General features: G+C 35.9%; 1 protein-coding gene across 1 annotated transcript; it reads right to left on the bottom strand.

The window, feature by feature from the left end:
- Positions 1-272: 272 nt before the first annotated feature.
- Positions 273-2806, bottom strand: LOC142637479 (dormancy-associated protein homolog 4). The gene is made up of 3 exons (XM_075811757.1): positions 2353-2806; positions 1263-1359; positions 273-719 (listed from the first exon to the last, which is right to left on the bottom strand). Exons 1-3 carry the CDS (start codon positions 2612-2614, stop codon positions 692-694), a joined length of 387 nt encoding a protein of 128 aa, XP_075667872.1. The 5' UTR covers positions 2615-2806; the 3' UTR covers positions 273-691.
- Between the last annotated feature and the right edge of the window lie 10477 nt (positions 2807-13283).

Below are 13283 nucleotides of genomic sequence, written 5' to 3'. Positions count from 1 at the left end.
AAATGAAAGAAACTCTCTTTTATTTATAAAAATGGTGATTAATAGACTGAAATTTATTGCAACAGAAACAATTTTATTTAAACCCATACATAATGGAGGGCCACATGCATAAACAAATACACTTTTATTGTTGGCTCAAATATGTCATATACATCCTCCAAGCTAATTGTGGTGTAAATCAGTTTTAGAAGCTATTTTGGCAATATGAAAACAAAATTGAGAAGCAAATGCAAAACAAACATATATAGAACACATCAGAGACTGCTTACATATATATAACATACTTTTCAGGTTCCATTTGAATTTCATTGAAAGAGGATTCAGAATACATAATCCATATTTACAAAGACAATCAAAATACAACTCCAGAATTGACCATATGTACAAAAACAAATCACAAAAACAACACCTTAATCCCAAAAATCTAGAGTAAACACTATATATACAAAAGCCAAGGAAAATAATTACAGAATAACACTCCAATCTCCCTAAAGGTAACCAGAAAAAAAAAAAGACTTTCCCCCCTATGAAACTCCAAAAAGAATTGGGTCCTTGTGAGACCATTCTTCATGTGAACCACTTTATTTTTATTATGCTTCAGATATATAAAACAATAAAACTTTCTTTAAAGGTTCTTTACGTACAAAGTGCGTTGCTGCTGATACTTGAAGCAAAATTGTCACTTCTTCTCTCAACGATCCAAAGCACTAATCACGATCCTGCAACACATGGAGGAAAAACATCAGGAAGATTAAGAAGCTAAGATATTATAGCATTTACATTTTCACAATTTGCTTCTCCAACTAATACTGTTTGCAATGCACAAATCTTAAAATATAGCATGTAACTTTTTTCTTTTTTGACTTGGTCATTGTTTAAGGAAATAAGGCATTGATTTGTCATGAAATTAATGATTCCAAACCAATAAATTAGGTTTGATTGAAAAACCAACAATGAACTACTAATATGCATTTAAAAAATTAATTCCTAAATCCCAAACATATTGGGTCCACATGAAATAAGGAAAAGCTAATGTCTGCTCTAAATTCAACAAACATCTTTAATTACTTGCTCTTCCCCAACTTGAAGGAATTGTTTGCCTAAAAAGGACAAATAAAGCTAAGATTCCAAATTTACTGGATCTCTGAACCTCTATCTTGGATTGAAAATCTGAACAATTTCTATTCCAGTGGAAACTATGCTAGAGAGTCAAGTGCATATATATATATATACATATATATAAGAGAGAGAGAATAGAGAACCAATCATAAGCGGTGGGGCTTGAGTCAGCTCGGTGTAATTTCTTAGCTGACGATTTTTTCTTTGTATTTTTCCTGAAATCCAAGCCTGGTGTCCCCGCTGCACACAAGCCAAAACCCCTCATGAACAAAGCCATCCTTGATTTGAAATAAAATAAATAAATGATAAATTAAAAAAATAAAAAATAAAAACTTAGTTTGGCTAGCTACTGAGAAAATATAGAAAAAAAGGAAATGAGATTTGAAATTTTCACAATAGCCATGTGAACCCAAACATGATATACACCCAATTATCATTCATCCATGCATATGCCTTATCTTGACTTGACTAATCAAGTCAAGGAAAATATAAGAGGCTATGAAAAATCCTAAAACATCCATATCAACCCCTACAAATGCATAAGATGATAATCAATTAAGATCTTATTTTTTTCATTAAAAAAAAAATTAATTTTTAATTTCCTTTTCCCTATTGACTCTAATAACTTTTTTTAAAATGATAAAATCAAAAGAAATCATATATAAGATTTTTTTTTTTACACATTCCAATCCAACTAACTTCAATATAAAGCTGTTCTTTTTCTTCTGCCTTTTCTACTAAATTTTTCTAAACCAAACAAAGAGTCAAAGAAAACAAAAAACACCATCCACTTGTACCGAGTTAAATTCTCAAAAATCCTACTATAAGTTCTCATTTATTTTTCCTATTATTTACTACCAACCAATCAAAATTAATTTTTCTGATAAACCAAAAGATATCATATTTTAGAAAAAAATGCTTGTATTAAACCTGCTATTTTCCTTCTTTTTCTTCTTCTGTTTTTTCCTCACCATTTTTCACAAAACAAAATTAAAAAAAAAAAAATAAAAATCTACACTTACCCTTGATATCTTTTTTTATTTTTTAATCAATACACACAAAATGGATTTTGAACTAACCTTATTATCCTAATTAAGTTTAAGAAACAATTGTTGATATAAATTATTATAAATAATGTATTGCTAAAAACATTGAATTAATAAAATCGTGTCCTCATACCATTGCTCTATTATCTGTCATTCAAACAAAACTAAGAGTGCTAATGAAACTTACGTGAGTGTGGTGTCCCCGGAGTGCTAGACCCTGACGGAGACCCTGGGGTGGAGCCTGAATCAGCTGAAAGGTTCTTCAAATGGGAGCTAGTCCTAAGAATGGTAATGCTCCGAGTTACAGGCACTTGATGATCATCATGAGGTATCACCATAGGAGGAGATCGTGAGGCCGAAAATGAATCATGCTTGCGCAGTTTTCCGAGGCCGGTTTCTGGTGGTGGACCGGCAAGCGTTTCGTCCCAAAGCTTGTGAAGAAAACCCATGACTTCTTCTTTGTAACAACCGTACGTACCTACGCGTATGATATTATGGCAATATATATACTTTGTTACAAGAAATGAATAGTTTTTTTTTGGACCCAATACGACTGTTACGAAGAGATGGGTGGGAACGAAACGAAAGAGGGCAGAAAATGTGTGTATAGGAACCGAAAGAGTTTAATCTCTCTGTTTGTGAAAGAAGATGTAATGTATTCTAGGGCTTTTATAGAGAAAGTCTTTTTGTGTGAGAGAGAAGGATAAGATAAATGTTTTGATGGCTAGAATTTGAGTTGGTAGCTCCGGCTAATATGGCTTTACTATTAGCCATCCAATTTATTTGGGGTAAGAACTAAGAAAGTATAAACACTAACAACCAGTCAAGATGAGGTGAGGTTAATTTAAGTGTTAAGAACTAATTAAGAATCTTCTCAAAAAAAAAAAAACTAATTAAGAAGACTTCTGTATTTTGGCAAACCATGTAACAAATTCACTTAAATGTATGCTCTAAGTTCTAACTACAAACTTTGACCATGTTTTAATCTTTGGATTGTAACACATGTGATAGTTTTTTTTTTTTTTTTTAATATATATAATTAAGGACTTTTTTATATTGGCAAACCATGTAACAAATTGTCTTAAATTGTATGTTCTAAGTTCTAACAACAAACTTTGACCATATGTTTTAATCTTTGGATTGTAACACATGTGATAGTTTTTTTTTTTTTTTAATATATATAATTAAGGACTTCTTTATATTGGCAAACCATGTAACAAATTGTCTTAAATTGTATGTTCTAAGTTCTAACAACAAACTTTGACCATATGTTTTCATCTTTCGATTGTAACACGTGATAGTTTTTTTTTTTTAATATATATATATATATATATATATATATATATAGAAAAATGAGACAAATAAAGTGTGGAAGGGCCCGTTTGTTTTCTCATCTCAAACTTACATTTTTACATTTTAAACAATATTACACACATTTTCACACATTTTTCACCCACACGTATTTTAAAAAATTATAAAAATCTCATCTCAAACTACTTTACCAAACACCTCCTAAAAATCTCATATTTTAGAAATTACTAAAATTATTATTAATTTTATTTAATAAGATTCACAAATTGTTGTAATATTAATGACAGTTCAATAATATAATAAATAAATGTATGATACTTCCTTAATTGGTGATGCATCAACTTATGAAATATGTATACTAAAATTTATAATATCCCCAATGTTAGGGTGTTTTATTTGGTTAGTTAACTAAACTGGAATCTTCTAAAAGTGGGCAAAGATCCCAATGTATAATCCTTCATTTGATTGAGGAATTCAACTAACTACTTACTGATGGAGAAAGAATCAACCTTTTTGTAAGTGCACAATTTGTACCTGATCCAATCACTAGATAGACTTAGGCCTAAAGAGTCTTATACAATGAAATTTGTAGAATATAGGCTTGAAACATAGGTTTATGGATAATGGACAAATGGTAAAATGGCTAAATTGCCGCTATCTACGCAATCAATAGATGAATATAACCAAAAAACTCTCCTCGAACGTAAGCCGAGGACCACTTGTATTGTCTTTCTTTCTTTAAGCAAGAGATTACAAATGAAGTTCCAGTCCCCTTTTCTTTCCCTCTCCTCCTCTTCTTATATACATCTTCTTCTTCCCTTTCTCTTCCACGTGTAGCACAGATCTTCCAAATAAATACTTGTCCCATCCACCACCTTCTTGAAGTTTTCAAACAATAGCTGGAAGGCTGAATATTACTATTCAAGAGTCATTTCTCCATCAATGCGGCCAGGGAGGTAGGTGCAGGGTCTTTAATGCGATGGTAGCAGCTTTTTCCTTGATCTGCCTCGTATATTCTTCTTTCTTGTAACCATATGGTACATATCTTTATCTACCAAACCTTCCAGAATTCTCTCACCAAACACCATGATGTGTCGTACAATTTTTACTGGATTCCGCCGAGGAGATGCCCTTCCTCGGACAACACTACCAACATTTTCAGCAAAAGCTAGCTTGTGGCCCTCAAAGGCTCTTCTTGGATAGACTTACACCACCAAATCAGGCCCAAGGCCCAAATGCATATTTTGACCATTTTACCCCCACACTTCTTATACTCAATTTTACTCAATTTTATTTTATAATACTTTTCTATAAATTAGATAATTGAGTTGCAAGATCAACTCTACTGCTAGGCCAATTAGGCAATTACCTAAAGCTCCCAAGTAGAACAAGACCTCCAAATTGTAATCAATAAGAATATTAGTATACTAATAAGAGTATTAATTATGCCCTAAATATTAGCTGATAAATTTTTAAAAAATAAATAAATGAGTAATGCTATGGATATAGCAAAATTAATTTTACAACATTCTTAAATTAACATACCAACTCACACTTGGGCCTACAACAATCCTAATTTAAATTTTTTGCTATACTAATTAGGAATCATGTGAAATTGTTGACATGTTGGTGTGTCCCTAATCCCTAGCATTTCTCAAAAGTAATTGTTTATCAAAGGCAAAATAAAATATTAAAAAGAAAATTAGCAAAGTGTAGATGGACTACCGTCCACTCATTTCTTTGTTTTTTTTTAATAAAATTTTATCTTTGTAGCTTTATACATATACTAGTTGTTAACAAAAAAAAAAGTTTTGTAAAAAATTAATTGAGTTTCAAAATGGTTCTCTAAATAATTTATTATTAGCAACGAAAACAATTTAATAAAAAAATGATAAAAATCTCACAAATGAATATGGACATTTTAAAAAATAGCTATAATTAATTTAGATAAACAAGAGATTCATAAAAAAAAAAAACTATAAAAAAGTGAGTCGAATCAAATTATAAGGAAAAAAAATATCATGTAATTAAATTTAAATATATAAAGGCACCAATTCAAATGCCGCCCTAGGTCCCACAATTGCTTGGACTGGTCTTGTCAAACTGATATCAATTTTATTTGGAAATTTCATACGCATTTATAAAATTTATTGAAAAATAGCAACAAATTTAACAAGTTAGTGCTTATATTATTCAAAAATACTCTTAAAACTTACGTCTAATAGGATAATTCGATAAAAATATATTTTCAATTTTATTTAAAATACCAACAAAATATGATACTTTTCTACCAACTCATGTCTTCTAAACAAATTTATTCAAAATTAAAAAAAAAATTATGACACTAAATAAAAAATAATAATAATAATAATCACATCCCACACGTAAATGTGTGATGAGGCTATTCTATTAAAGTTGAGCTGCCACAGCCAGCCAAATTTTGGTCAAGCCGAGAAAGACAAGACAAATTTAAAGGCCAAAGTTATCGGAAGCAGGTAGGGACTGCGTCAACTGAGTAGACCGATGGATCCTACTGTTTAATTTATAGCATGTCCTTTCACACGTCAATTGGATAAGGTTAAAGACAAATCTAGTACAGATCCACCAAACTGGATGTTGAAGTTAAGCCTGCGGCTGGGACCCACTTAACTGGCACGTGATTAGGATGGTGCACCCCATGATTATCGCAATTCTTATCTTCCCCGTGGTCTTACACGTTGACATTGTTGACAGCACCCTATTGGAGGATCCCAATGTTTCTTGGAATGGATAAAATCTCTTTCAATGTTACTACTGTTTAGGCATTGGAATAGAGCTATTCAAACATGGTTTGGTATGAAATTGCTATTCAATTGCTGATTATGCAACAATTGATGATGATTTTAGGAACTCAAGTGAACCAAAATTTGCGGTAGAAGTTGAATAACTGCTATAAGAAAGTTAATGCCTGTGCTGATGCCTTTGCGAAAATAGCCGTCCAATTATAGCAAGGTTTTATTATTTTGGACACTCCTCTAACGAAGGAATACTCCTTTTAATATATGACCTTATTGATATTGGCTGCAACGGTATGTATACTAAACCAACACTACTTCTATGACAGTGTCATATAGTTTCTATTTATCTACTTCTTTATTACCCAAAAAATAAGAAATGGTTTAGAATAGCTTATTTTTACTGATTTATTTTATTAAAAATATAGTAGTACCTAAAAAATTAAACTTTTTACACAATGCTAAGTTGTGAGTTGAGCAATATCACTTTCACTTAGATCTTTCATTGACACTTTTTTTGTTATGTACCAATCATAACAGGTTATGTTTATATATATAAAAAATAGTGTTAATTTCCTTTTAAAACATTAGAGTTTTAACTTTTAAGTATGTTTTATTTAAGATAAACCGTTAAACTTTCAAACTTTTTCATTTACACTTTAATTTTTTTAAAAATACTTCATTTAAATCTTTTATTTGTTGCCACCCTTTCTTTATGAATATTATTACCACCGTTGAATATCACATAATTAGCTAGTTTAAGCGAATTTTATTTCAAACTCTGAACTACTTCAAATAAAACTTACCCAAACCTCTAAACCTCTAAGTCTTTAAGCATGCGTTTGGATTGAAATGAAAAAATTAAAATTATTTTATTATTCAGCTTATTTTTGCTACTATTTATGAGCTCACTGCACATTTTAGGACTATTAATGGGCCCTACTGTAATATTTCAACTAACTTTTACCTTTATCTACCGTACTTTCATTAATAAATTTTCAGTTTCAGTAAAATAAGAACTTAAATTTTAAATAAAACACTATCCATACTACCATTCCTTTTCCCCAGTTTGTCTTCTATTTTAGCTTCCTTGCGTTCCTTATCATGTTGGGACTTTGTTAGGTAAACAGGGATCGTAATTTTTTAGGCCCACAATATCTAGCTAGTTGGGATGCTCTTTGTATGTGGGATGGGCTCATTGACAGCTCTTCCCTCCCTGCTTGGGTTTCCTCTGCAGGTCCTCAAGATGGCCTCGGTCTCTTGTCCACCTCTTCATTTTAATAAAATGTTTATATATATAGACACACCACAATCTCTAAGATTTAACTTATTTATTCAAAAAAGATTTAGAGTTCAATATGATAATAAAGAACTATTATTAAGAACGGACGTCATAGGTTAATGTCATCATGGTCACTAAATGTGAAGGCACACTTAGAGCAATGATAGGAAAAATTGTTTTAATTACCGGTTGCAATTAATATTAGTCTAATATAGCATGTTGGGCTGACCCAAGGCCTTGGCCTAAACCCGAACCCCATTACAAAAAGGTCTCATCTCATGCCCTTTATGAAAAAGTTTCATCCAAGGCCCAAAATTTTATGATAATAATTAGAATTTTTTTGTAAAATACTATTTTGGTCCTTGATATTTACCAAAAAAAAAAAAATCATCTATAAACTTTAAAATTTTCACTTTTTGTTCCTAAACTATTGAAAAATTATTTTTCCATTCCTATATTATTGAAAATATTTTATTTTCTATCCTTCAACTTTAACAATTTTTTTTTTCATTCTTAAACTATTGAAAAAAGTTCATTTTTCATCCTTAATTTTGTTTCTAAACTATTTAAAAAATTCTTTACAAAGTTTAAGGAAGAAAAAAAATTAAGTTTAGGGACAAAAAACAAAATTTTTGTAGAGTTTAGGGATCAAAATAGTATTTTACCCTAGTTTTTTTTTTAATATTGTTTATGCGCTATTTTCCTACCTCTAACATGGCCCCAAAATATTTAAACCAATAGAAATCCAACTCAATTAAAACAAAAAATTGTTTGGAAAAATGAAATGTAAATACATTAATGATAATTAATTTTCCCTCTAACATGGCCCCAAAATATTTAAACCAATAGAAATCCAACTCAATTAAAACAAAAAATTGTTTGGAAAAATGAAATGTAAATACATTTGTAAGTGCACAATTGTACCTGGCCCCAAGAACAGTTACGGGCCCAGGCCCAATGAGCCTTAAACAATGTAATTTGTAGAGTGTGGGTTTGAAACCCAGGTTAGAAGCGTTTGAGGATTAAACAGCAAGCTAAAGATGATAAAGACTAAAAAAGAAACAACAAAGAATGCTCTGAACCAATCTGCCCGGACATAAGCCGAGAACTGTTCTTATATAATTTTTCTCTCTTTTTCTCTTTCTTTTTGGTTACAAAGAGGGAGCCCCCTTTTTCTGTCTTAGATTGCTCTTTAAATACTACTCTTTTGAATACTTTGTACACGTGTTGCTTTACCTCCCCTTTAGCCTAGATATTTCTTTTCCCAGTGCCTTTGAATAGTAACCAGAAGTTTCTCTTCCATTGTTCAGGTGTCACTTCCCCATCAATGCGGCCAGGGTGGTAGGTGCAGGGTCTTTAATGTGGAGGTAGCAGCCTTTATCTTTGACATTTCTTCAACACCAGTGCTTCTGGGGCATTCTAGGGTTTACCCCTTTTAACCATTGGCCTTAACCGTGTCATCCCCTAATCTTTATTACGAAACCCCGAGTTCTTCGGTGTCCGTCCGAGGGTAAGTTCACCCTCGGCTGGATCCTCAGATCCTCGGCGTATGGCCGACCCACGGTACCAACAAATTCTAAACCCAAGCAGTGTCGGCCTTCCTTAACACGGCCCAAAAGGCCCACATTCTCATCAGGATCTTTTTGCCCCCCACAATAGCCCCTCAAAACTCTAATTTTCAACGTCCGAGGAGAAAAATAGGGTTTTGATCCGACGAGAACCTACTCCACTCACTTTGTGAGTAATGGCATGTGTGGAAATCGTTTCGCGTCCCAGAAGATGCCATTTGGCGGTTTTATTTTGAACAACGCGCGTATTTAATACTGCCAGTTACACTTTGTCCCTCACGTTCAACGGTGAGATGGGCATCCAACGGCCCTCATTACTCCACGAAATTTTAGGCGGGACAAATATAATTTCGAGGCCGCCTTTTTCGCACGTCGTGACGCTTCGGGAACCTGCGCCTTCATTTAAGTCATCAGGGATCAATCCCATCAAAACAACAGCAATCATTCTTTACCGGCGAGAAAACCGTGGAAACTCGTACCTTCAACTTTGTAAGTTCTTACTCTCTCTATTCTTAACCTTTTCTCCTCGGATACGGTCCTCTGTCTTCGTAAACACCCTCCCCTTTAGAGTTTAACTTTTCGTTCCTTTCTAATGGGTAAGTTTAAGTGTCTAGTTGATACCGTCGCTGGGATAGAGGGTTTTAGGGCCAAGTACCGTATTCCCAGCGATGTAGGACTAAAATATTGCCCGGCAGAAGCCGTGGCCGGTTCTAGGAAAGAGGGAGAGGTTATCATCCCTATGATAGCCTTTATAGAGGGTGGGATGACCCTTCCAATGAAACCCGTAATGAGGGAGTACCTTCGCAACCACCGGTTGTGTCCCGATCAATGCCTCCCAAACGTTTTTAGGGTTCTAGGTAGTGTAGATGCTCTAAACGAGCAGATGGGTTTAAACCTCACATGGCACGATGTCGTGTTCCTATATGAGTCCCATAAACTTTCTAAAGTAGGTTATTATATTAAATCTCGGTCCAAAGACCGTTAGGTTAATTTCCGTCCGCCCAAATCAAACAAAGGCATGAAGGACGACTACTTGATCGTGTCTCGGGAACCGGCACGACGGCCTCCACCGCCCCGCTGGGGGGATCCAGGTGCGACGCCGTAGGATTAATCTTCCCACACAGCACAACTTCTTCTAGCACACACCAAAAATGCATATTCGTACTTACTTAAATGTGTTAAACATCTGTGTGAATCTGACCAGGTTTGTTTATTTTGACGTCTTCTTTGCAGATAAGCAACACGTGCGCCCTCGTCTAAGCCACTGTAACATCGCAGATCTAAACCGAGTACTTCGCTCTGAAGTGTTCGTCAGTGAAGACTTACAACTCCGGGCTGCTCACCTTATTCTAGGATACACTCCCCTTTCCTCGGACTTCCAGGAGATAGAGAACGCCATAATTGCGGGCGACCGACGACGAAAGAAGATAAACGTAGCTCGGCCCCATTTCCTGGACGATCACGACCTCCCGGACGCTCCTAACACCATTTTGTACAACCGGCCAATAGCAGCAGTTCCCCTTGCTGTGCACTCACAAGCAACTGTCGTTCCAGAAGAGCAGGTGTCTTCTTCACATACACTCGACGACGAGATAGATCAATTCCGTCTCGAAGATACCGAGAGACCTCGCGGGAACCAGTTTGTGGTACTTTCCGACGAGGAGGAAGAAGCCACCGAGGCCTCTGGAATTGCTGGGTTTGTGATTGCCCTTCCCGAAGACGAATTAGAAGAAAAAATGGGAAGAATGGAGGGTCTCCTCACCAATGTGGCTGCCAAAGTTGCGAAAAAAAGAAAACGGGGACGTCCCAAGTTCCAGCCTTTACCTCCTCCTCCTCCAAACTCGAGCCAAAACTCGCTAACCGAGGATCCCAAGAAGAAGAGGAAGGGGGATAATGAGGGGACGATTAGTAAAGACCCCAAGAAACCACGTCAACAACTCCCACCGGCCCAGCAGCCAGGCCGGACAAGGGCAAGGGTAGAGCCCGTTCGCCTGAACTCGGGAAATCAGGGATGAGGCCGTAGTGCGCCGAGCACCGACCACCCGGTCCCCCGATCTAAGGCCGGACGGCGCTCCCATCTCCCCGCCACCCGCATAAGGGCAGCTTAACAAGGCCATGCCCACCACCTGGCCGAGGTCCTGGAACGCCCTCTTCTGCTGCCCAAGGACATGGAGACCTTGGAAAAAATGGGCCAGCCACAACTATTCCTCTCCCTAAAAAGAGACTTAGCGCTGGTAAGTGTTTCTCCTTTTAACAATATTTATAAGTAAGTTTGTTTTTGTTACTCCTAACTCCATCATACTTTGTTACAGGCTATTCAGGAGGTCTTTGTAGCTGAAAAGTTTATTAAAGACACTCGGAAAATAGCCAGAGCTGAGCTCGAAATTAGGGTGGAGACTGAGAAGTCCTTGGGTACCGCCCTTGCCGAGAACGAAAAGCTGACCTCGGAGGTAGCAGATCTGAGGAGAGAGAAAAATGGGGTCGAGTCCAACTTGAAGACTATGAAGACCCAGATAGAAGGACAGCGCAAGCTCCTTCGTGAAAGAGATGAAGAGCTCTCCCAAGCTCAAAGGGAGTGCTCGGATCTGAAGAAGCAACTGGCGCTGATGAAGGAAGAAGCCAGCGCCTTCCAACTCTCTCTTCAAGCTGCCAAGGTGCAAGTTTCGATGAAGGGGTAGCAACCACCGAGGAGCAATGACAGAAGAATTCGCGACTTTATGCCGCGAATACCGTCAAAAAGTATGGGGCGAAGCTTTAAACGTAGCGGAGTTCCCCAATCTTCGGATTTGAGGAAGTCCGAGAACGTTTGGCTTCCCCTAGAAATACAGGGAGATGGAAGAGGCTCCCGCCGCTACTCCTACCCCCGAGACAACTCTTCCCGTTCTACCTCGCAGTCCCACAAAGAAATCCCCTCGATCCTACGTAACCTTCGGTTCCAATAAAGAGAAGGAAGGAGGAGTGGATGCAGAGAAGGACTTGAGCGTACAAAGTGGAACCCAACGTCCTTCCAACAAAGACAATGGATAAAGGAAAGCAGGTTATGACTGCTTTTGAGCTGGAGTTGAGAACGACCGAGGGCACTAGTACCTCTCAGCAATATCCTCCTCCAACAGCTGAGGACTTAGCTTAGGGCTTCTCTTTTTCCATTTTTTCGAATTATATATGTAATGCATACTCAACTGATTAATGAAGAACGATTTCGTTTACTTTTCACTTGGATTGTATCTGTTTTTACTTTATTCTTTTTGTGCTTATTACAAAAGTTTCCCATTGAGTCATATCAAAAGTTTCTAAGAGTGTAAAAATCTTACTCCAAGGATTGCACAATCATAACTTCCACACAATCATGCGTATATTATTAAAGATTTAAAACAAGGTGACATGGTTAATACATTTAAACAATGCCTCAATTAAAAAGGAGAAAGGACCTCATATAATGATTAAACCTTTGTAATGCATATCATAGTATCTAATAAGATGTAAGATCCGAGGACCATTTCCTATACAAATTTACTCAACACTTAAGATATAGAACTTAAGATTCGAGTTTAATAAACAGTAACGCATTAACATCCAGACATGATAAGGAGATAACCTTGATCAGAATGGTGGTCCGAAGATAAGACTTAACCAATTTTACGTTTGATTCTTAAAAATTATAGCTTCAAACGTTAATTTTCCCAAAGTAGGAGGTCCGAAGACCCGGCATAACTAAGGTTCTGTTTAACAAGTGACAAGACATCAATTTTCACAAGGTTGGTGGTCCGAGGACTGCACTTAACCAAGTTTTTGTTTGATTCTTCAAAATTGTAACTTCAAATGTTAATTTTCCCAAAGTAGGAGGTCCGGAGACCCGGCATAACTAAGGTTCTGTTTAACAAGTGACAAGACATCAATTTCCACAAGGTTGGTGGTCTGAGGACTGCACTTAACCAAGTTTCTGTTTGATTCTTAAAAATTGTAACTTCAAATGTTAATTTTCCCAAAGTAGGAGGTCCGAAGACCCGGCATAACTAAGGTTCTGTTTAACAAGTGACAAGACATCAATTTCCACAAGGTTGGTGGTCCGAGGACTGCACTTAACCAAGTTTCTGTTTGATTCTTAAAAATTGTAACTTCGAATGTTAATTTTCCCAAAGTAGGAGGTCCGGAGACCCGGCATAACTAAGGTTCTGTTTAACAA

Source organism: Castanea sativa, chromosome 5 (genome assembly GCF_040712315.1).
Source record: "Castanea sativa cultivar Marrone di Chiusa Pesio chromosome 5, ASM4071231v1".
NCBI lineage: Eukaryota > Viridiplantae > Streptophyta > Magnoliopsida > Fagales > Fagaceae > Castanea > Castanea sativa.
The sequence above is the reverse complement of the archived record's forward strand: the minus strand, read 5'-3'. Positions and strand labels throughout refer to the sequence as shown.

Bases quoted from the DNA above. Each gene is read 5' to 3' on its own strand.
- LOC142637479 (XM_075811757.1), bottom strand. From the start codon at position 2,614: ATGGGTTTTCTTCACAAGCTTTGGGACGAAACGCTTGCCGGTCCACCA. The intron at 1,360-2,352 runs GTAAGTTTCATT...GCTTGTGTGCAG, and splicing joins TCCGGGGACACCACACTCAC to CGGGGACACCAGGCTTGGAT. The intron at 720-1,262 runs GTTCTCTATTCT...CATGTGTTGCAG, and splicing joins AGCCCCACCGCTTATGATTG to GATCGTGATTAGTGCTTTGG.